Source organism: Haemaphysalis longicornis, unplaced genomic scaffold (genome assembly GCF_048455015.1).
Source record: "Haemaphysalis longicornis isolate Haplotype H1 unplaced genomic scaffold, Haemaphysalis longicornis Haplotype H1 scaffold_7, whole genome shotgun sequence".
Lineage (NCBI taxonomy): Eukaryota > Metazoa > Arthropoda > Arachnida > Ixodida > Ixodidae > Haemaphysalis > Haemaphysalis longicornis.
In genome coordinates, this window is record NW_027526422.1 from 137,839,202 (window position 1) to 137,861,429 (window position 22,228).

General features: G+C 48.1%; 1 protein-coding gene across 1 annotated transcript in view; it reads right to left on the reverse strand.

Moving 5' to 3' along the window:
- LOC144147057 (uncharacterized) overlaps nt 1-22,228 on the reverse strand; it is a 173,977-nt gene that overhangs the window by 45,620 nt on the left and 106,129 nt on the right. Inside the window, exons 12-14 of the mRNA XM_077679086.1 lie at nt 19,338-19,492; nt 13,505-13,634; nt 3,782-4,003 (exon numbers count right to left, since the gene is read on the reverse strand). Of these exons, the coding sequence (XP_077535212.1) occupies nt 3,782-4,003; nt 13,505-13,634; nt 19,338-19,492 (507 nt within the window). The remainder of the gene's footprint in view (nt 1-3,781; nt 4,004-13,504; nt 13,635-19,337; nt 19,493-22,228) is intronic.

Sequence of the window (22,228 nt, forward strand, 5' to 3'; positions counted from 1 at the left end):
CCTGACAGACGCAGGAAGGTATGGCCGTCTGCGGCCTGAGACCGGGTCAATGTCGCAAACGATGTTGATTCCGGAATCAGGGCATAGAATATCCTCGAGTTGCAGAGAGGAGCTGTTTGAAGAACGTAGAGTTCGGAGCTCCTGGTCATCGCTTTGGGCTTGGGCCAACTCCTGAGAACTGAAACCGGAGCGCTGTATGGCGGAAATACGGCTAAGGGCGTCGGCTGGAATGTTGTTAACTCCCTTGACATGCCGAATGTCCGTCGTAAACTCTGCAAGATAAGCCAAATGTCGCGTCTCTCGGGGAGAATATGTAGTCTTCGATGACTTGAAGGCGTTCGTAAGAGGCTTGTGATCGGTGAAGATCACAAAGCTGCGGCCTTCGAGGAAAAAGCGGAAATGCTTCACAGCGAGGTATGCCGCCAGGAGTTCCCGTCCGAAAGTGCTGTACCGTTGCTCAGTGGGAGAAAGCTTCTTCGAAAAGAAACCGAGCGGGTGCCAGCTGCCGCGGATGTGCTGCTGAAGTACAGCTCCAATCGCACAGTGGGAAGCATCTACCATCAGGCTTGTGGGAGCGTTGTGGCTCGGGTGCACGAGGAGGGTAGAAGAGGCCAGGCGCTCCTTGGTGGTAGTGAATGCGCGATCAGCAGCTTCAGACCATTCAAGACTGCACTCGGGAGACTTGGAAGTTTGAAGGAAAGTTTCGAGAGGTTGAACAATGGCCGCACATTCCGGGATGAACCGTCGCTAATAATTTACCAGCCCTAGGAAACGGCGCAGTTGGAGCAAGGACTCAGGTCGGGGAAAGTCGATTATGGCCTTCACTTTGTCTGGCAGAGGGTGAATTCCATTGCAGTCAACGAAATGACCGAGAAACTCCAACGACGGCAACCCAAACGCGCACTTTTCGCTATTAAGGATGAGGCTATGCTCTGCTAGGCGTTCGAAAACTATCCGCAGATGGTGCAGGTGCTCAGATAGCGATGAAATGGCGACAAGAACGTCATCTATGTAGGCGAAAACAAAAGGTAGACCACGGACGACGACGTCTATGAAGCGCTGAAAAGTCTGAGCTGCGTTGCGTAACCCGAAAGGCATCCGAGTGAATTCGAAGAGGCCAAACGGTGTAATGATGGCAGTTTTCTTGATGTCATCCGGGGCTACGGGGATTTGGTGGTAGGCTTTTTGGAGGTCAAGCTTTGAAAAGATGGTACATCCGCTGAGGTTATTGGTGAAGTCCTGTATATTAGGTAGGGGGTACCTGTCGGGTACCGTGGTCACGTTCAAGGAGCGGTAATCACCACAGGGTCGCCAGTCTCCTGATTTCTTCGGGACCATGTGTAACGACGAGGACCAGTTGCTCGATGACGGGCGAGCAATGCCGATTTCAACCATGTGGTCAAATTCCTGTTCCGCGATTTTATGTTTCTGGGGCCAGTCGACGCGCCACGGCGTGCGTAGGTGGACCGGTGGTGATGATCTGATGAACGACGTCATGCTTCACTGGCTTTGTCCAGTCTGGAGGGGCAGTCAGGGAAGGAAACTCGTTCAGCAATTCCCGGTACGGAGAAGGTAGGTCGCAAAGAAGCGTCAATGCGAACGGATGGACTGGAGACGATTTGCCGATGACAGAAAGGCCGGTTTTGGCGTCCAGGATTCTTTTTCGGGCCATGTCAACCAGGAGGCCGAAGTGCGAAAGGAAATCGGCTCCTAGAATGGCGTGACTCACGTTGGCCACGAGGAAAATCCAGCGGAACGCACGGCGTAGGCCGACTTTTACCATCAGGGATTTTTTTCGGTACACGGGAATGCTGGACTTGTTAATAGCTTGGAGATGGCACAGTAGTGCTTGAGTGCGGTCACAGGAATTAGCGGGGAGCACACTCACTTCAGCACCAGTGTCAACTAGGAAACGTTGACCACTGGTTGCATCTGCGATGTAGAAGAGGCGACTGTCGCTGGCTTGGGAATCGGTCGCCGCCGCTAACGATCCCTCGTCCCGTTTCCCGGCCAGCCGCAAGGACGGGTGCAACGTTGCGCCGCTGCACCGAAGCAGCGATGGTACCAGCACAATGAATCAGGGTGTTGAGGTGGCTGGCGCGTTGTGCCTTCCTGGCGAAATACTTGCGGAGACGGGGTACGGCGAGAAGGGCCAAACCGGCGATCTCGAGGGTTGCGAGGCGGCGGCGAGCTGTAACCAGCCGAGGCGACAAGCTCCTCTAAGTTTTGCATGCGCGTTCGGAGAGCGGCGAGGTCGTCTGATAGCGGTGAGGGCAAAGGAGTAGCAGGCGCCGCCACGGTGGTATGGTCGGAAGATTGAGCGGATGCCACCGTGGACAAAGGCGGATGCAACGTGGCGCCTTCCATTATCTTGTCAGAATGCGCGGCCAACGCGGATAAGGGAAGGTCAGAAGCAGTCGCGAGGATCATCTGCACAGAAGAGGGGAGCCGTCGCAGGAAACGTTCCTTCAACAAACGGGAGTCCGTGGCAGAAGGTGCGTCGCCGAGCAGGGTTTGCAGTTCGTGAAGGAACTGCGAAGGTCGATCACCCAACTCCTCTGCAGAAAGCAGCCCCAGGAAACGCTGCCGTTCCGAAGGGCTCGTGCGGCTCAAGATGGCAGCCTTCAACGTGTCGTAAGGGTTCGTGGTAGGCGGGTTGGCAAGGATGTCACGAACCTCAACCGCGATCTCAATAGGCAGTGACTGTTGTAGATGGTTGAAGCGGGTCTCTTGCGACGTGATGTGACTCACTCGGAAGCTTGCCTCGGCTTGCAGGAACCACACGTCGGGGTGCTTAGCGCTGAAGGGGGGCAAACGGCAAGCGACGGCGGAGACGCCAGGTGAAGAGGCAGCGGAGGACACAAAAGGACCGCTGGCGTCGCGGGGAGGGTCCATTCTGAGTACGTGGCTCCGCTGCAACGTCCGGGTCACCAATGTCACGACGGCGACAGAGAGATGCGTAGACACACGTCTGCACGCTACAGCGCCGTGGACCCAAACTGGGGTCCCCGCTTTATTCCACGCTCGTGCCCAGCGCGCACCGCAAGCGCGTGGTCAGCACTCGCCACTCGTGGCTCAGCCCCAGCGTCATCGTTCCTGGAGCGTGCCCGTTTGCGGCAGCAGACGACTCAAGCTGCTGGGGCGCCGCCACAAGCTAATCGAGATCTTAGATTCAGCAGCCCGTTGAAAGAACGGGGAACACCACTTAGAAGGGAAAATTGTTGCAACTTAACGGCACATCAACATTGGACTCAAGTTATTTAATTGTAAGGCACTTTCGCTTGATTTCTCAAGCCCCCCAAAAGCAAAATGCCATGCCCCCTAAGGGTTTCCTAAAACTATTCTTTGCATTAAGTTCACAACAATTAGCATTGTGCTCGGATTTTTTTTCTACTTCAATAACTAGGGTCACGCAAGTAAATTTTATATACTGCTCCTTTCTTCTCGCGAAGTTTACTTAAGAAAAGCTGCAAGGAAATTGCACGTTAACAGCAGGGCAAACTGTAGATGTGTTTATAAAGCTGACATCTCCCAGCAGGAGAGGTGAAAATCAAAATCAAGATGACAAGTTAGGTAAGTATTCTGTTTAAAAAAGTGCGGAAACTGGTGGTCCAATAATTAACAAAGCGCGTTGTACAAAGCGAAAAATATCCAGTGAAAGTCATTGCCCCCTGAGTGCTCCGTGAAAAGACCCTGATAAGACCCTGACTACAACCTTCTGTGTCTCCTCAAGTACTTTTGTGACCGACTCCGGGTTCCATGTACTATACTGTATACGTACGGCTTTCATTGCACGGCTGGTTGGCATATTCAGCGGTTTGGCGCGCCGCTCCTTCGCTTCCATCAGGCTCAAGTGCAGCGCTGTGTTGCCCTGCAGGTCGGCTGTGTTTACATGCGCGCCAGCGAAGAGCAGCATCTCCACAATGTCCCAGTGGCCTTCGCGGGCGGCTAGGATGAATGCCGTCTCCCCATAATTGTTTTTGAGGTCAACCCTACATGTGTCCTGCACAGAGAAAAAAAGACACAAATATTGCTGCCGTGCGCGTCAACTAGGTAAAATTACCACGCGGATTCATCCTAGATGAAATGTGCGCATCAGGTAGAGACTGCAATGTTCGCACAATAGCGTCGGAACTTATTAAGTGTACCGATCAGGGAATATGGCGCGAAGAGATAAAATATTGTACCATTCACAAGCTCGGTTTAGCAAAATTGGTGCAGGTGGAGCACCTTTAACAGCGAAGCTGTGTATTCGAAATCTTCCGGGCTCTCGCGGCGGTGTTGATACTTTACCCAGCGGCGTGTGTGGAGCACATAAAGGCATTCATAAAAATAAATGTTTCTTAGGGCTTCTGTATTTCGATCTGTCTAATATTTTCCCTGAAGATGTCGTCCAACGTTGCAGGTATTCTTAGGGGTTAGGACGGCTTTAAGGAAATAGTGTGAGATTGGCTTTTGCAGCCTGGTTTAGCCCCCGTTGTGTGTTGCGCTGTGAAGCGTGGCCATATACCGATGGAGTGTGGTTACAGCCCCACTCCCTAATTCTCTCCACCACCGCCGCCTCTTTCCAGAGTCGCATGCAGTGCTCACCGCCCGCCGAATCCATCTTTTTCCTGCCATTGCGCAATAGGGCGCGCACCTTGCAAGCCACCCGTACGGCGTACTAGAGGAGCGTCGGTCATTGGCGTAGCCTGGCTAAAATATAACGTAATTTTCTATACCCAACCATCGTGTCTGTATTTAGTATGTTACGTTGTGATCTGACAACTACCGTCTTCAATATACCTAATCCACAACACCGCACATATCCCAGACGTCCAACTTCGCTGGATTTCTCGCTAACCCTGGTAGAAAGGCTCTAACGTTGTATGAATTCTAAACCAGTTTTCTGTAGCAGTAATAGCAAATGTGGAATTGGAGAAGAAGCAAGGAAGTGCTTGCAGTTGGACGAACTGCTGGGAGAATAATGGGTTCGTATAAAATTTAAGCTGTTAATTTTTCAAGTCAATTCTGCTGCTTTCGGTCCGACCATCCTTATTTTTATTCTTGCTCTCGGTACAACACGATAACATGTGTGCGGAATACCTATATTCCGGAAATAAAATCATTTTGCCTAAAGTATTTGTGGTAGTGCTTAAATGTTTTCCCTTCCTGTTTAATGCAACGCTCTAAAAAATTGTATTTACGGCTGGTTCAAGAAAACGTGTGCGGCAGTTGGTTCTTGATTATATAGAAAATTTACAAAAGTAATGACAGGGAACGAGCAGAGATTTGACGGGCACGTGTGTCGTATTTCGTTTTTTCCCTCTAAAGGAATATTTATATTTTATGTAAGGCAGTTTGGCCAAAGCAACCGCGGACAACGAAAAGTAAAAAATGAAAATGAAATTTTTAGGACAAACAACGTTTTTTTTGTTGCTAATGCTGCGAAATAATTCTGTGGACCGCTAATGCAAGAAGTAAAGTAATTCTAGCGTCAACAGCCCCATGTGCAATCCCAGAGAAAATGTTAGCTCATTACAAGAGAATGACCACTACAAATTAGTGTTTAGAAACTTCAGTGCGCGCAATAAGCACTTATTCGCGATTACTGCTCGAGGGCAACTCACGTCTACAATAAGTTGCGGACTACGCATGCGTAAGCTTGGTATATTCATGAGCAAAAATTTGCACTTATATATTGGGTATTATAACACACCATAAAATCACAAGCTCATACTCGTGAACTAGTATTCATGAGCAAAACTAGTGAACTTGTATAAAAGGCGCTCCGCGACAGTACGCGGCGCTGAGCGCAGAAGCTTTGGTCATACTTAAAGTGATGAAGCGTTCAAAAAGAAGCACTAAACTTCCACAATTATGAAAGGATAATTTGGCTCACCGCCCTTATTCATAAATTCATGCATCCCCAGCCAACCATTTTTAGCCTGGGAGAAAAATTGTGTTTTCAAACAATCCCCAGAACATAATTATTACAAATACAATTTCTTTATATTATATTGTGTGACATCTGTTTGACCATGGAGTTATAAGAGATCACTTACAGAAACAAAATATCGTTTCGGGGCGCTTATAATAGAAGAAAGGGGTGAACAGAAAACTAGATGAGGTATGCCAATAAAAATAAAAGCGCTGAACTGAACTTTATGTGCATTTTCTAACCAAATAGGCCATAAAAGTGGGAGCGCACTATGCAGTCATATCTTAATTGTCGCCATACTGAGCGGCACTAAAACATTGTCCAATTTGCCCATCAAGCAGTCCCAGTGTTCGCAAATGCATGCCGGGATTAGCCAAGGCCGGTAAAAGAAACACCAAAGGCGAATGATCTCATGCCCTCCGCGGTGGTATGCCAGCACCTCTACGCTGCAAACGGTCTGTGGTAAACAAGGCGACTAAATAGGGCACTCGATTGGGACGCTCAAGCTTGGCCATCAGTGGCTGCTTCTAATCAATGACCCGCGTGGAAAGTGGAACAATGCATCGCCAGATACATTTTTTTTGCAGGAAAGCTGTTTTCCTTTAGCCCTTGCATGCACCACGCGCATGATTTTCCAGTCGGGAGGGTGCACCCAAACAAAAAGAAATCCTCGTCAAGAAAACCAGGTCAGGAGAAAAATTGCACCCACCTCCCCGCGAGGGGAACCCTGTGTAGATGCGACGCATCGTGGGGTTCACTTGGTGTTTCCGTTGGGTTGATTCTGAAATCGCGTGAATCGTGTCGGGAACGCGTATGATTATTATGTTTTATGATTTTTATTATGTTTTAGTGGCCAATCTTGGTCAATCTCTCTAAGTGGTATGCTTGGGGCTTCGCTGTCGGAACGACCTTTACTCCATCAACTGTTGCTGTAAGTGGGAGCTTCTTTTCTTTTATTGCAAGTGTTAATCATTGCTACATCACGCGTTGCATCAGTAGCATCTTGACGTAGTTTGAATGAGTCAAGGATATAAGGCGCGTTCGTAGCATTTGATTCCGTGTCGGTTTTGTGGCGCAGTGGGAAGAGCACCATGTACCTCGCGTTCCGCCCACTGGGTCATGGGATCGATACCGGGCGCCGCTAACTGTTATTTTTTTTTATAGTGTAGGGGGAGGGGCGGACGACAACAACGCCGACGACGCTGCATGCACAAAGCGAGTGAATGAGATGCAGTCGCATCTAAAAGGTGCGGTGCCGCAGCAACCGATGAGCGCCGAGAGTGGAGTACGTCGTATACCCTCGGCGCAATGAAGCAGGAGCTAAACGGGGCCATGGGGAATGATTGATGATTGTGCCGCCCAAAACGACAGTGCTGCTGCCTAATGGAATGGCGAAGACACCACCGCCGCACAAACTTCTACTGCTTTCTGTACTGCTTGATATACTCCCCGGTAAATAATGTTTTGTTCTGTGAATCCGGGTAACGAAATAAAACCAGAACCTACTACCACAGTTATTTCATCAGCTTAGCAGAAGTTCTGGCCACAAATTTTTGTTTCTGCTTTCTCCGACACGACACCTGCTGTTGACATGCCCCACAAGTGCTCTTTGGTTACTGGCACGGACGCAACTGTTTTATAATGTATATACTTTCATTTCATTTCTTTTCATTTATTGAATCCTTAAGGGCCCGCAGGCATTACATAAGGCATTACACGTGCCAAAGCAAGCACCCGAAAGCAGGTCATTCATACGACCCTCTTTTTCTCTTTCGATGTGCAGTGCAAGCCTTGGAAATGGCGCAACAGGCTACACAACAAGCCACACATTCGGAGCATTTGAGAAAGGAATTGGATATTAGTGTGGATTCAGGGTATGAATCATCAGAGATGTGCCACTGTAAGTTGCTGTGAAGCAGTGAAGGTCTTCGGAAGGCGAGCCGATAAAGCTGGGACATAACAAAGGCGAAAATAGCTTGTAGCATAGGCCCAAGGCAGATCTGCGTTATTGATACCATTCCAGGGGTTCAAACAAGGCAGATCTGTTCCTCCCGATGGGTGAAGGTTGCTAAACCTAAGAAGCTGCGCCCGCGGACGGCAGGACAGAAATGCACCTGCCCTTCAATTGCGTGCGGTCCTGACAGCTCAGGCCACCGTGAGAGAAAGTGTGATGTCATAGGTGGTACACGCACGGAATATCATTATTTCTCTCGTCACTGCGTCTATCGTTGCGACCTTCAAAGCAAACCAGACATCTCACAGGAACTATCAACTGCAAGCGACGGCGTCATCTCAGCACACAAACAATATTCAGATACAACCAAATTGTCTCAACTAAACACAAATATGGATGCGCACTTGAAGGTCAGAAGCAGATCATTCTCTACATTTTTGTACCTTTACGGTATATCTGTGCCTTAATAAATAGAACGAAATCACTATCCATTCACCTATGTAAAGACTGATGATCACAGAAACCGGTGTCTGGATTTCGTGCAGCCTCTCCATTGCAAAGACACAAGAGAAAAAAAAATAAAAATGCATAACGGTAAGTAGTCCTCACGACGGGAGCTGCACCCCTTGGAACCGCGGTAATCCACAAGCGCAAACGCTTAGAATGCCCGCAAAAAGAGGGTGGTGTTGTCGTACACATGGCCCCGCTGGTCGCCGAAGAGGCAATCCTTATGAAACGTTAATTATCTACATGGGAGTCGACTGATCCCAAATAAAGGAGCCTATTAAAGGGACACTGAAGTGATTTGTAAACATTGCCGGATTACTAGCGCCAATCGTAGTGCGGAGTCCATAGGTAGGTGATGTTTCAACAATTCTGAGCGCGTTTACGCGAATTTATTTAGTAGAAAAATCAATTCGAAAATGATGTCCTCCTCTCTGCATCCTCACTAATTTTTATTGGCATTTTTGTGTGACGTCAGCAGGAGATGACTTGGCTTGACCATTGACCGAGCTGCGGCACGGATCCAACGACCTTCCGGCAGAGTCAGTCGGCCCCGCGTTTAGCCCGCCGGCCGCCGACGGGTCGTCGCAATTCGTTCGCTCAGTTGAAACAAAGCCACGACACATTTGTGAATGTAAGAATGTGCCTTTCTTTACTTTGTTAGTTTGTACACTCCATCTAGCTCCAAGCCAAGGTCGCTCCACAGAAGCGCTGCACAAGCGCACATGCGACGGTTTGCTGTCTGGTATGCTAGTAATAAAATCAACGGCCACTTAAAGGCGGGAGAAGAGTCATCGAAGTCAATATAGGTACTAAGGAAATAAAATCAACTGATACTTTTACCGTACAGCGTAAAACTAGGGAGCACGAAGCACGTATTTGCGCTGAGAGAACAAGCACAGCGGGCACCAGCACGAGCACGCATCTGCGAGCACTTTTCCGTCTAAGAAACGCAATTGCTAGACCTGAGATATTGTGGAAATTCGGGAAACGGTTACTGCACGAGCGCTATACAACAAATATTAACTTGGCTGCTTGAAATGCTAAAACTAAATAAAAGTGTAAACTGGTTATACATTACGCACCTTGTATTTCCAATGCTGGCAGTGGTATTAATTTGGACAACACGACGCTTGAGTTCCTTGACGTGCCTTTGCACCAAATAAGGAACTCAGGGCCAGACTGGTCTTCAGCACTCACGCATGTCAAGCGCGCCTAGCAGGCATGGATGAGGCGAAAACTTTCTGTATTTGCCCGTGCGCAAGTCTGCAATGGCTTCTTGGAGGCAAAGCGTGTTTATGTGCTTCAGGTATTGCACTGTGCAGGGGTGAAAGTCCAGGCTCTACACGGAGTATTTGCTACCTTCGTGTGGGGATCTGCATGGGAGCCAACGCGCAGGGATAATCTGTTTCTTCCTTTAGGGTCTGGTGGTGTTGGGTTAATGCATTTGTTTGTGCACCAACTTGTGTCTCGGTTTTTCTTCTACAAGTTAACGGAGCATCCACTTTTACGTACTATACTTCAAAAGCTCATAAGTTACCATTTACATTTTATCCTTGTTTCTACCGGTGAGGTGAACAAGAAGCCGCCATGGGGTTTTCTAAAAGAAATTGTCGATACTTTTCATTTCCTTACTGCGCGGTTTCCTCTGGAGTACCTGTTTAGTCTTTGAAGGAAGGCTACGACGAACACTTAAATTCATAATCTATTCCCCGTGCCTCTTTACCGCCAGTCATATTTGCGGGACCATAAGAATAATGTTTAGACCGGGTCAAGCATGTGTGCATGCCGCCAAACGCCTGGCCGACACCTAGGGTGGAGGTCTAGGTCTCCTCCACAAACTGGACAAATAAAAGTTATTTCTCTCTCTTTTTAAGCTCCATTCGCAAACTCTTCCGGTTAAAACACTGCTGCGCGAAAAAGGAATGCCGATCCCTTGGTCTGACAATTTCCACTTGTGCAATCCACCAGAGTCTATTGACTATTGTTTTTTGCTGTGCCGTGGCGAGGTGTTTCTCTGGGACGTTTGGCAACGGACACTATAAAAGGACATTGACATCACTCCCTACACCATCCGCTTCTTGCCGTTTGAGGACGTTAATCGGGTGCCACGTGACGTTTTTGTTCTCCTAGGATTGTTTATCTTGTGGAAGTTCCGCATCACTGATCGGCATGCGGAACCCCCTAGGCCCCCCAAGTGCATTTTTCGGGAACAAGCGGCGTTGCTACAGAGCGTTTATGCCGCGCAGAGTGATCCACCGGAGTGGCTGCATCTTCTGGATGCCTGCGTTTGCTTTCCTGAGTTTTGAAATTTGGCCGACCTTTGTTAGACTGACGTGCTTACCCTTTGTTGTCTGTTAGTGTTAATATTGTGTGTTAATTTTCATGGCTGAGTTCTTTCTAAAATTTCTATGCATTAAAGGAAGAAAAGCTTGCCCGTGGCCGAGTGGTATGGAGCGCTAGGAGTATTATTTTCAAAGTCACAAGTTCGAATCCCCGAGGGCATATTGGTTTTCTTGTTTTTTTTTTGTAAGCTGACTTTCTTTTTCGGCCGATGTTTTCTATATCGAGTTCACCATTCTTGGGCCGCAACGTTCACTGCTCCACGAACTTGTTCACAGAACACGCTCAGGCTGACATTCACGCGCTAGTAAGTTCTCGTTGGGGTGCTGTTGCCCTAAGCACTGACTGCTTGCGGGCAGTGCGCACAAGGCCGGAATCAACAGACCTTTGTCCTGGAGCAAACACGCTTTTTACGATGCAGGCATGACAGAGGAAAGTTCCCATTATGAGGAAAGCGCATGATATTTGCGCGTCTGCGGTGACGCGGAGGGCATTCATCTACCGCGTAGGCCTCGGCTAGTGATTGCTACGATTCCAAGCCGTCCTGGGAGGCTTATCTTAGGCACTTTACAGTCGACAACATGGCAGAAGTGTGGTACGGCGATTATTGAGATATCGGGAGGCCGACTTGCCGCACCTGGGGAATTATTTCGATTAATTGTTTCCTGCAGAAACAACTGTTAATAACATTCCCAAACGGCATCACTAGCATATTGAAATTCAGTTGATTGTTTTGCGAAAAGATAAATGCAGTAAATATGATATCTAAACGCGTGCTCTAGGCGTGAGAAAGAGACCACTGTGGGACATTTCGCTCTAAAAAAACGTAGAGGAAAGATGCTATAATTTCTGGGAGACAAACACAATGTCTCGGCACTACAGCACAACATTTGTTTCCTCAAGTTGTCACGAAAAACAAAGGTCAAGAAAACTTGTGAAGTGATCACAAATTACCTGTCTCACTGCGGAAAATTCATTTCCTTCATTATATTTGCAATTTGGCAGCAGTAAACCATGTTAGCTGTACGTGGCACAGGCAGAATGACATTTATTCAGAGCAGCGCTGTTTAAGTCTAGCGTTGCGTCCATTGTCACAAAAAACCTCGCGGGGCGAAGCCGTCCGCTCGCCTTTCCTAGCAACGCCTGGCGCAGGTGCGGATAGCTTCGCGCTCAACAAGCTAGGCTATAGGCATGGCTTCGCCGAGCCACTCCGGCCCCCGTCAAGGATTGACATCACTGCGAAACGCATGAAATATAGGCTTGCGTACAGCGCCGCAGTCCGGGCTTGCGCATGGGCTTCCGCCACAAGTAAAGCTCGGAAAAAAAAATATCAACTGCCAGTGAGCTTGCACCTCATAAGAAACACGCGGCTTCGGCCGGCTCGGCCTTCGATAACAGTCTGCCCAGCGTTCGCGGCGTGACTTCTGTCGTGCTGTTCTCCTGGCCAGTTCACAATCATTCGGGCCTGAATTTGGAAGCACAAAAAGATCACTCAACAGACGCCGATTTTGCGGAGTCGGATGCCGCCAGTTCTAGCGCGTGCTAACAAGGTCCATTTTGGGAGAGATGTGAAAGCCTCGAGATATTTTGAAAGGACCGCGGCCTGCCAGTGATGAAGAATATTCAGCGGCAAATTCCGAAATGTATGTGAGGTGCAACAGCCGTGATTTCGATGAAGGTAGGGAGGCCGCCAGATCGGCTGTTTCTCCAGCAGTGTACTAGTAGTGCTAGCTGCGCCCCTTTGAGGGGTAGATCTTCTTGGGTTCTCGGGCTGTCAGCGTCTCCTGGCGTCGTCGCTCCATATAGTCACGGTACTAAAACACCCAGATAGTCGCTTTCCAACGCCTCGCGCTAGAACGTACGCACACTAAAATGCAAGTGTAGAATAGATAAAACCGGTTCAAAATAAACTGACGTGATTTAAAGGTTTGTGGAACACTCTCTGTGCGCTTCAGCACTCGTCAAGCACAAGCAGGAGCTATTTGTACGCGGGTTATACTTTGGGTCCCACTCGTGTAGCCACCGGCAATCGACGCTAGGCCTGATGTTGTCGGGCGGTGAGACGGTCGGTAAAAGCAGGAAAAGGCATACTTACCTGGTGCCGGCGTATTGTTGATCACCGAGGACGAGCCCCCAGGGCGGGCCGCGGGCGTTGCACTGCGCCCGCGTTGGCCCGTGCCACAACCCCAAACTGGGGCATCTGGTTCCTAAAAATTGCTTACGCCCGGTTCAGCGCAAGAGAGGGCGTTACTATCTCAGCAAGCGAGCGATTGCTCCCCCACCAGCGTCTCCCCCGCGCCCAACCAGCGCGCGCCGTGTGGCAAGAGAGGCACTTGACATCTTTTAATACACTGATATACTGCATGCCTCGAGATATTTTGAAAGGACCACGGCCTGCCAGTGATAGAGAATATTCAGCGGCAAATTCCGAAATTTATGTGAGGCACAACAGCCGTGCTTTCGATGAAGGTCGGGAGGCCGCCAGCTCGGCTGTTTCTCCAGCAGTGTACTAGTAGTGCTAGCTTCTCCAATTTGAGTTGCAGATCTTCTTGGGTTCTCGGGCTGTCAGCGTCTCCTGTCGTCGTGGCTCCATATAGTCACGGTACTAAAACACCCAGATAGTCCCTTGCTCCAGATGCCCCTTGCCAGGTCTCACGTTAGTGGAAATTGCCCACGATTGTTTTTCTGACAGCACCTATTGGCATAACAGCAGTCCAGAGACCATTCAGGGCATGCATTTAACGCTGCAAGAAAACTATGCGTTACAGAAAATGACCGCTTACCTGCATCAGTAACGTCTGTACGACATTGTAATGGCCACTGGAGGCTGCAAAATGTAAGGCAGTGAATCCGTCCGCCTCTTGTATATGGTTAACAACACGGTATCCTTTAGACAGGATTTTCTCCACCACACTGAAAAATGTAGAAAAGCATGACCAAATTCCATGGCTTTGTACGAATATTTTGTGCTTGAAGTGCAAAAAGAAGAGCGGCCTTCGAGTTTGTCCGTGACAGCGAAGCGTATGCTCAGTTGCAAGCAGAGGAACACAAACAGCTAATTCCGCGGAACCTGCGTAATGACCCGAGGGAAAACGCAATGAAACCGCGTGCTTGAGTGTCTTAGTTATAATGTTTCTTGTTTCCAATAAGTTTCTTTATGGCCACGCAGGAAAAAATGTGCAATGCGTTTTCCATTATGTGTGCGCGATAAATATTCATGACGCATGGCATTCCTAGACATGGCTATGTAAGGAACCGGTAACTATGCACGTGTCTAACCAGAACCACGGTGAATCCCGTAGCCATCGAAAGGCTTCACGCAGTTGACACATACATTTTGCGAAAGCTGGGGATCTCCCAGTAATGACCTGTCGTGAACAAGGCACTGCATATATTTAATTAGAACTGGTCTTGATGCTTCTATATGCAGAAATGAAGAGTGATACAACACTGCGAATAAGACGCGCGCCGTACGGAGTTTGGTGAAGCGTTTTCTGTAAACACATTTTTGAAGACTACATCAGCTGCTCTTTGATATCACTGCTGAATTGCGAAGTGGCTTATCTGGCTGTCTTAGACTGTGATTGTTGTATGGGCTTGTGATGTATACTTCATGATTGCTATGTGTGCAGCAGCTCTGGTATATCTTTTCACTGTCTAATAAAACAATCAGCTGTCAGCGTTCGTGTTGTTGTTTCGTTCTTTGGCCCGCCTGGTCTCTCTCTTGCAGAAAAGGCAACCGAGAGACCAGGCGTGCCAAATCTCCACCAACTGTGCTTTGCGACATCCTCCACGACGAATGTCCACCAACTGGCCGAATTCTAAACTGTTATAAACAAATAAGGTAAACACACTAAAGGTTTGCTCAACACGGTTTGAATTTACCGCGTTTCACTGCTACAGGCCGGGTTTCTCGATGCCAGCGCTACAGTACGGCGGATACGCGCATGAATCGAGGCGGCCGACTTCAAGGTTCATAGAACCGCGCTGCCGTGCTCCACGTGCGTTCCAAGCAGAACGTGGAAACTAGCTAATGGAACCTTTCGCTGCTGTTGCCGCGTGATTTATCATGTGCCCCCAGGAGGTGGCGCGGGCAAGAGCAGGTGGCGGTTTTCTTCAGTAGATGCAGAATATCATTTGCTCTCGAGAAACCATGCAACCATTAATTTTTCAATAAAGGAACCCTGTAAATATCCCGTGTGTAATAATTTGCGGTCTTATATTTGCGTAATGTCTTGTTACCGTTCAACAAAGTTGACAAGTTTGAACATATATACCGGGCTTAGACGCTCACATTTGGCTGTGAGTATATAAGAGTATTGCGGAGTATCCATTTTACTTTGGCCGGGTGGCTGAATCGAGTCACAGACAAACGGACAGACATACCACAATTTCTTGGTTTAAGTAGCCCAAGAAAGAATCGTCTTTAATATAAGACGATGTTTCAATAAATGTTAGTTGCATGTGAGCGATTGTCCCGTCGTTCTTCATTTGTGTCGTTGTCCGAGTCGCACTCTGTTTTTTTTATCCTTCCTGTTCTTTGTCAACACTACGCGTGCAACACAAAAGGACCTGGCGCTCCCGTCGACCCATTCCCGCCATATCTGCGACAGACCGCACCTTGACGAACTGCGCGCGTACACTAACTTCGAGTAGGACAACATACCGAGACAGTGTGATGCGCCGAGCTCTATTGATAGCCAATGACCCTTCGCATGACCTCACAGCGAGCGCAATTCCCCTGACAATGACGCACCCGCGTCTCGCGCGCATTAATGCGGTAATTATCCATGACAATATACAGACACGGTGGTTTACCAAGGGACCGCGCAGCCCCGCTCGGACTTCGCCACCCTTTCCAGGGTAGGGAAGAATTCTATTGCTAGACGCGCATCCTTGCCTACACAGACAAACGGTGAAAGGTGAAAAGCGCACTCGCGGCTGCGCTATTCACCCTTTCGAACGCCGCGTAAGCTCAACCTGCATGAAAGCAAGCACAAGCTGCGGCCCGCTGTGTGATTACTCTTCTGCCTTTGACCTTCTAGGAAGCACGTTCCGCTTAAGGGCGGTCAAATTGGCCAGCTTATAGGAAGAGAAACACAGTAGCGACTTGTGTATTTCTGTACTTGAGCCTTAGCATCAAAAACAGCCAATTCCTAGCGATGTAATGTTTGCAGAAGGAACGCCGTTCCTGCCGTTCCTTCAAAACCTAACGAGTTACCGTTACAGTTCAACCGACCCTTAATGCAACGGTGGCGTTCCTTCGTTTCTCCAAAATGGCACTAGTTCCAGGAACGCCGTTCCTTGGAATGCCCTTTCGTACAACACCTGTCTCTCGCACGCACGCTTTAGGCGGTGACTCGGGATTCGTGCAAAAACTCATCGGCGTTTCGGTACTTACAAGTGTCTCACAAGGTCAGTACAAGTGTCTTACCACGGCCTCACGTCTAACCCGCGCCACGAGGCTGCACCTGAATCCCTGCTCAACACTTCATCGTCAACAATATCAGCCTGTTCGCACATAGAGCCGAACGCCAGTGTACCTGCGTGGCAAGTGGCTGCTCGACGAGATCCATTCTGCAAACATCGCCTTGTCGTCTACGCAGCGGTAGCGGCTCGCGCCACTTTCCTTTCTGGACTGCTACAACCTACGCGAGCTCGTCCCAATCTCTACTCCCAGCCGAGGCCACCGGAGGCCCACCAGCTGACCGGCCGCTCTCACGGAACTGACCAGGACCGCCTAGGGACCTCGACTTTGGACATACATTGCTAATAACCCATTCTGTACATACCTGTACATAGTGCACGGCGCACAGTGCATTTTCGTGCATTGTTATTTACATTTCTTACTTTACCGTGCTTCGCGCTAGCGGGGGAGCCATGTAGCCACACCATCGCCATCGTCATCACCAGCACCACAATCATCATCAGCAGTGCCTGGTCAGTGTCAGCAGTGCCACACGGAGAGATCGAACACGACTGCGCAGATGGGCGCTAGCCCGTCTTCGCCGCTCCCACTTCTGGCCGGGCCTACGCTCTTCAAATAAATCTAGGAAACCCCATCAGCCACACCAGCCTAGTCTGTGCTCCCTACAATATTACTACTGATATTGCGAACCCCATGCTCCGTTTTCTCCGGCGTAATTTGCTGTTGCGCTCCCGCTTCATTAACACTGCAAGGTAACAAAACCCCCCGTCGTCCGTACATTCAACACGCCTAATCTGTATGGGATTCGCACTCCACTAACCTCGTCTCGATTTTCTAGCCATCAAAAACAAGGCTGCTCGTTTTATTGTTTGTTATTATTTCACGTCGTCCAGTGTCCCAGCGTATAATATATCGCTTATGTGTTTTTCAAAAGCCTATTTGCGCTAATGAGACCACGGTGCAAGATATAAAGAGGAGCGCCGACTGTGACCCACAAAAATTCTTTTGCTCGGGCCGATAATGTCCACGCGCCGCCGGCCGCCAAGCTTTCCCTTTGCTCTCTTCCTCCTTCGTTTGCCCTCTCGTCGCTGTGCCTCTGTACATGGCTCTTCCCTTCTTCGCTCTCTCCAGAGGCGTCGTTTCTTTCGCAATGACGTCTGTCGTATGCCTGTCCTGCTATGCAGGAGGAATGTCTGCACGAGCGGAATTTAAACACCCGTGCGCAGCCGGAATAGACGGAACAGATAATCGCACGCCACCGCATACATGGCGATCGCTTATTCCCTATCGGGGGCGTTTATTCTGACATTATGAAGACCCGCTAAAATTATTCCTAACCCAGCAGATGTAACACGCAACTGAACGACGAGGACTTTAGAATCACCAAAGAATGAGCTAGAGTAATATGAAACGCCACAACATGTAGTCTAGCGTGATTCTGCTTACGACCAACCGATGCAGCGCAAAAATTACCCTCTGTTGTTGGCCCGCTCTCCGGCCGCCTGCTTAATTATTTATGCGGCTTCTGCGCATGAACAATGCTTACAAGGGTCGCCCGGAGTCTCCATCGGCAAACGGCAATGAGACACACATTTCTGTGCCAATGACTGAATTGGACGGCTGCCCTGTTGTAATAAGTGTACAAAAACACTGTCATCTTGTTAAGGCACCCAAGAATATCAAACGCAACCTTCATTGTAACTCATACCGCAACTTACCGTCCGATGTTCACTGTCGCTCTACGGTCGTGTTATCTCGTCGATAACGCCGTGGACTCCAAATAAAATGCTGCGATTTGTATGGCTGCAATTTTGGGACAACGAGGGTTCCCGGCGTTTTTTTTTCTTTAAGCGGCTGACCAGCAAAACAACCGGCTCGTCAAACCTTTTATTTTGGCGAGTCATCACCACAGAGATATAGGATCCGGACGAATTCAAATATCGCAAAATGAAGGCTTGTGAAAAGACCGCACTGTCAGGGCCTCGATCTTGAGCAGATTGCTACGTCGCGGGCAGTCGTGGGTGATGTTATCGCGTTTCTGTTATTTTCTGATGAGCGTGTGAGTGCCGGTCCGTGTTCTAGGCACACTCTGTTTTGGACATAAGTTGGAGAACGGCGAGAAAGCTGAGGCAACTTTTATAATCGCTAGTGATCAGAACCAGTTACTCCTTTCGCCTTTTGTAAAACCTGTTAAAACACAGCCGAATTGGTGTTCACAAATTTGTAAAACGGAGTCACATTTTCGGCAAGCACTGCGCAAAAGAAAGTGTTTGTATAGCAGCCATATGTCTATATGTGCGCTCTACATTTTGTTTTCCTGCCATTGCAAACCAATCCTTAACGCATCTTTGCCGTGCCGTACGACCACTCAATTCCTTCGGGTTCGGGTTACCCAGAAGGTGCTGTCGAACACGTTAATCAAGCCGTGCGATGGAGGAGCGCAATGAACGCGAATCGGCGCCAACGGAGGCCCAAAGCACTCCGTGCCCAAAACTACCGTCGCCGAAGCAGACGACAAAAGCCGACGGAATGCGTTCCGCCAAAGCGCCCGCCGGCGCACGGGGAACGCCGGCCGCTTAGCCGCCGGACCATTCGCTGCGCCATCTAAATTGCGCTCCGCGAGTGATGGACATTAAGAGCCCGTAGGAGAGAGCGAAGTCGGCGCTCCTGTTTATCTTGCTCCGTGAATGAGACCTTAAAAGGCTCACTTATTCATATTTCCAACTTACGTGTCATCACACAATGATCATCCGCTCAAATGTGGTGTGCCAAACACCGGAACTATCCTCCATCATAAGTCGCTCCTTTCGACGAACAGCTTGAGGTGTAATCACCATGCAGTCTCTATTGTCTCTGTCAGTGACGCTGCGCACATGAAGTACGCCGTGAGCTATGATTTTTTATAAATTTGCTGCTGTTGTTTAGTTATGGTTTATCATTGTACCCCTCCTCTGTGTGACGCCGCACGGCCCTGATAGTAAATAAATAAAATGAAATGAAAGTTACTCCAGAAGTTTTAGATACGAAATAACACTTTACACCACGAAGTATTTTTGCCGTTCCTGCACGGTCTTAGCTTACGCGTTATAACGGGACGCAAGTAAGACTAACACAGTTTTGCTTATTCATGCTTTTCTAAACACTTAATAATCACCTACTACAATGATTAAAGCTTGGTCAATACTTACACGGCGTTTCCTTTCAAAGCGGCCACATGAAGAGTGTTGAGTCCGTAATTGTTCATTATGGTAAAATCCACTTTGGGCAGCGTGACCAGCTCATTTATGATTTGGAAATGTCTCTTGGCAATTGCAACATGTAGAGCAGTGTTTTTGCTGTCGTCCTGCAGGAAGAAACAAGGTTAGTTATTTCGAACAAAAATATTACTTTAGCGGTGTTTCTACGTGTTACATGAGAGGGATGGTAAGCAGAATATGCGAATAAAATAGCTATCAGCACAGTGCGTACACAGGGACACGAGGCGTATTCGATGGGAGGGCTAAGGACACTAAGAAGGCGCAGTTGTATGTTCCAATAATTAACATACGGAAAGAAAACTTTCAAGCCTAAAAGCATATACGCGTACAAGAAATGAAATGCAGCTGTCGAGAATGCAAAATAAACCTCGATGCAGAGAAAACAGTACCCCCGTTGTAACATTGACACACAGATGTGTTAGTTGGTAGCGAGAAATAGAAACCCATGTGGTCTTATCCCGACCCGCACTACAACCTTCAAATAAGACGTTCTTTTTTTAATAAAGGAAGAAAGCTGGACCACTCGGTTCATGGGTTTTGAAGTGTGAACCACTGGTAAGATGCTACACAAGGGGGAAGAGACCCACATGGACGGCATTATAATTACAAATGATATAGCCACTCGTGTGTTCTATCCCATTTCCCTTAGTTTTGTATATTGCATGAATACAATTGTGTCGAACGATTTGATGGGTTGAAATGTAGCGTTTTACAAGTCGTAAGCGCAGGCGCATGGCTGCGGGAACAAAAAAAAGCCTTATCATTTGCTCTTTGTCCAAGCCGGCAATGGCTGTGAGCAGGGAGGGCGGCTAGAAAGTGCAGTCTAATGACGCAACCAAAGATATGCGGGAACACAATATCGCAGTGTGAAGTTCCGGGATAGCAGCACTCATAGCGTGTAGAAACTACAAGTGAGAAAAAACACGAAGGCATCACTCCTAGACAATCTTGCCTGCCATTCCTATGTGGCGTTTACTCTAAACTCTCAACCGCCCTATCAACGGCTCTAAACTACAGTTGCAGCGTTGAAGTGCTGTAATATTGCGTGCGGCAATAGTTAAATTAGCCTAGCATCTTTTAAATATTTTGCTGGCGGCCACTCCGCGCAAAGAAACTTGTCACTAGAACGTTTCAATGCGGAACTCTTAGTATCCTTAAATCGCAACTTGAGATGCTGTAGTAATGAACGTAATTAGTTACTCTCTTTACATCGGGCAGCTCCAATAAAACAGGACCAAAACCGACGGCAGAAGCGAATATCTCCGACATCCGCTTCCCCCATACACACTGCAAGGGTTTAAAGCAGTACGTAACCTCTTCAGGTCAACGCCCTGTATACTTGTGATGAGTAATAAACCTGTGCTTCGGAACATGCTATGTTTTTTTTTCTTGAAAACTTGCCACTCTAAGCACATATTTTTAGAAGCTCTGCTGGTTCTGCCTGGACCAGTTTCACGTGTCAGTCTTGAAAAGAAAAAACTTGTCGTACACAGAACTTGCAAGCACGATATCAGATATAATATTTAGCAAAAAATACAAGTGCCACGTTTTAAAGCAACAATCTTGTGGGCGTGTTCAAGCACGAGAAAACAACATTTCAGGGCACTTAAATCTCCGATTGCGTGGCGCTACATACTGGCAACTCCTTAACTGCTACATAGAAATTGTGTCTTTTTTTTTATGCTGCATCATTTCTAAACCGAAATATTCCATCCGGGTTCCTTTCTGCTACACCGTGTCTACAGGGTTTCTTTGCTTTGGTTTCTCTTGCTTACAGCGCTAATTACGCGTATAAGAATACTGGCAGATGCCAGAGCGTTCGTATACTATGGAATCAGGTCTTGCAAAGCTCATGTGTCTCTCTTTTGCTCACGGGGCAACACGCTCAAGTGTAATGTGTCACGCACTATTGTACTATATCGTTGTTCGGAAAATGCTTCGAAGCGGGCACACAAATCGTGCAAACGTCTTGATTTTTCGCCCTTCCACAAAGTAGGTACGTGCTACTAATAAACGAACAAGTATAACGGCAAGTTTTCTGTTACCGCAGGCAACGTACTGAAATAGCACTCAGGCAGCGAACCACGCTACTAATTTGAAAAACCTGGGTTCAAATCCCACCACTAACAAGTGTTTTTATTTTCCCTTTGAACCGGCCGCCATTTTCTTGACCGGACAACAACAGCAAAGACGATTTTTATGTTCAATAGGGCACTTAGGGTTTTTTTTTACTTTCAAAAATTGACTGCGCCTAAGCTATGCTTCTTCGCGACTTACATAAGCATTTACGACAAAGCGTCAGGATTACACAAAAAAGCAATATTTTTGCACATCTTCCGTATCAGCAACTACACATTCCAGCCGCCACGAGTTTGCAAGTGCCTGGAGCCGGTACAGCATTTGGGTCAATTACATTGCAGCTGTCAAAGCACAACACCTCTTGTGTATCATCAAAACTTAGGTTGATGTAACAAAATTTTATTTTATTATAGTTGCAAGAATTCAGTCTTAGATGGCGCCCAAAATCTTGAGAGACCACTGCTGCTCTTCGCAGGCGTTGGGAGCGTACAGAATTTGGTAATGACCGAAATGTAAAGCAAGATTACAAGTAAGGCTTAATCTCATAAAAGAAAGAACTAGTGCAGAGTAAGAAACTTAGCATGAAGTGAGTGAGTTACAGGACGCAGGATAATAAAAGAAGCCTTCATAACAAAATCGCGCGTCCAAAAGAGGAAAACGAGGATATTGATGACAGGCTAAATGACAACTTAACAACATCAATCCCTGTAGCGGCTGCAGCTGTGGCAGATGAAACACGTAGA